Source organism: Etheostoma spectabile, chromosome 13, assembly GCF_008692095.1.
Source record: "Etheostoma spectabile isolate EspeVRDwgs_2016 chromosome 13, UIUC_Espe_1.0, whole genome shotgun sequence".
Lineage (NCBI taxonomy): Eukaryota > Metazoa > Chordata > Actinopteri > Perciformes > Percidae > Etheostoma > Etheostoma spectabile.
The window spans coordinates 9,606,114-9,606,916 of record NC_045745.1 but is presented as its reverse complement, the minus strand read 5'-3'; the positions used below and the strand labels follow the sequence as shown (position 1 = coordinate 9,606,916).

General features: G+C 44.5%; 1 protein-coding gene across 1 annotated transcript in view; it reads right to left on the bottom strand.

The window, feature by feature from the left end:
- gemin5 (gem (nuclear organelle) associated protein 5) overlaps nt 1-803 on the bottom strand; it is a 26,236-nt gene that overhangs the window by 23,779 nt on the left and 1,654 nt on the right. Inside the window, 1 exon segment of the mRNA XM_032534669.1 lies at nt 556-737. Coding sequence (XP_032390560.1) covers nt 556-737 — 182 coding nt within the window.

The window sequence follows — 803 nt, the reverse complement described above, 5'->3', positions numbered from 1 at the left end:
ACGTAACACTAACTTATTAACTTTAGTTTTACAGTTATGTTTTGAATTAATGGTCAATGAACCTGATTTACAGGAAATTACACCTAATGTTTGAGTTAGAAAAGCAGAAATTAGGAATTATTTAGACTAAAATGAAACGAATGGATGTTGATGGATAATCACAGACTGGAATATGTCAACTTTTACTCAATACTATTTCAAAAACACTTCAATTTGTTTTCAAATGCTATAAAATTGAATAAGACGCCCCAAAATTAATGAAAGTAGAGATTTGTACTTGCCAAAGCGCGTTGTGTGGTATCAATCATGTTATTTTGGGGAATTAAAAAGAACATTGATATAGAAATGCTGCAGCAATAGGTACATAATCCCAGGTATTGTTATCGGAAATTGTGGAACAACACCCAGCCCTATTTGTGGCTCAGATTTGAATGTTTGGACTTTGCTTGAAGGTTTGTGATCCGGCAGAATGGAGGGTCTAAGGGAGACGCCAAACCCCCCCCCCGCCCCTGAGGAAACCCAGAGCGGAGCGTGCTCTCTGGGGGTTGGTCTTACCCGACGGCCACAGTGCTCCAGGTGTGAGGGGAGCAGGTGAGGCAGAAGATGGTCCGGGGCTCTGGGAAGAAGCTGGCCGTGTCTCCCATGTTGTGCCAGTGACAGACCACGACGCCCTTCTCGTCCCCCGACACCACCAGGTTCTTATCCAGCGGAGACCAGTGCACCGCCGCCACGGGGCTCTGTGTGTGGGGGGGAAAACATGAATCATCATGAATTAAACAATCGGATAGCACTTTAGCGTATCA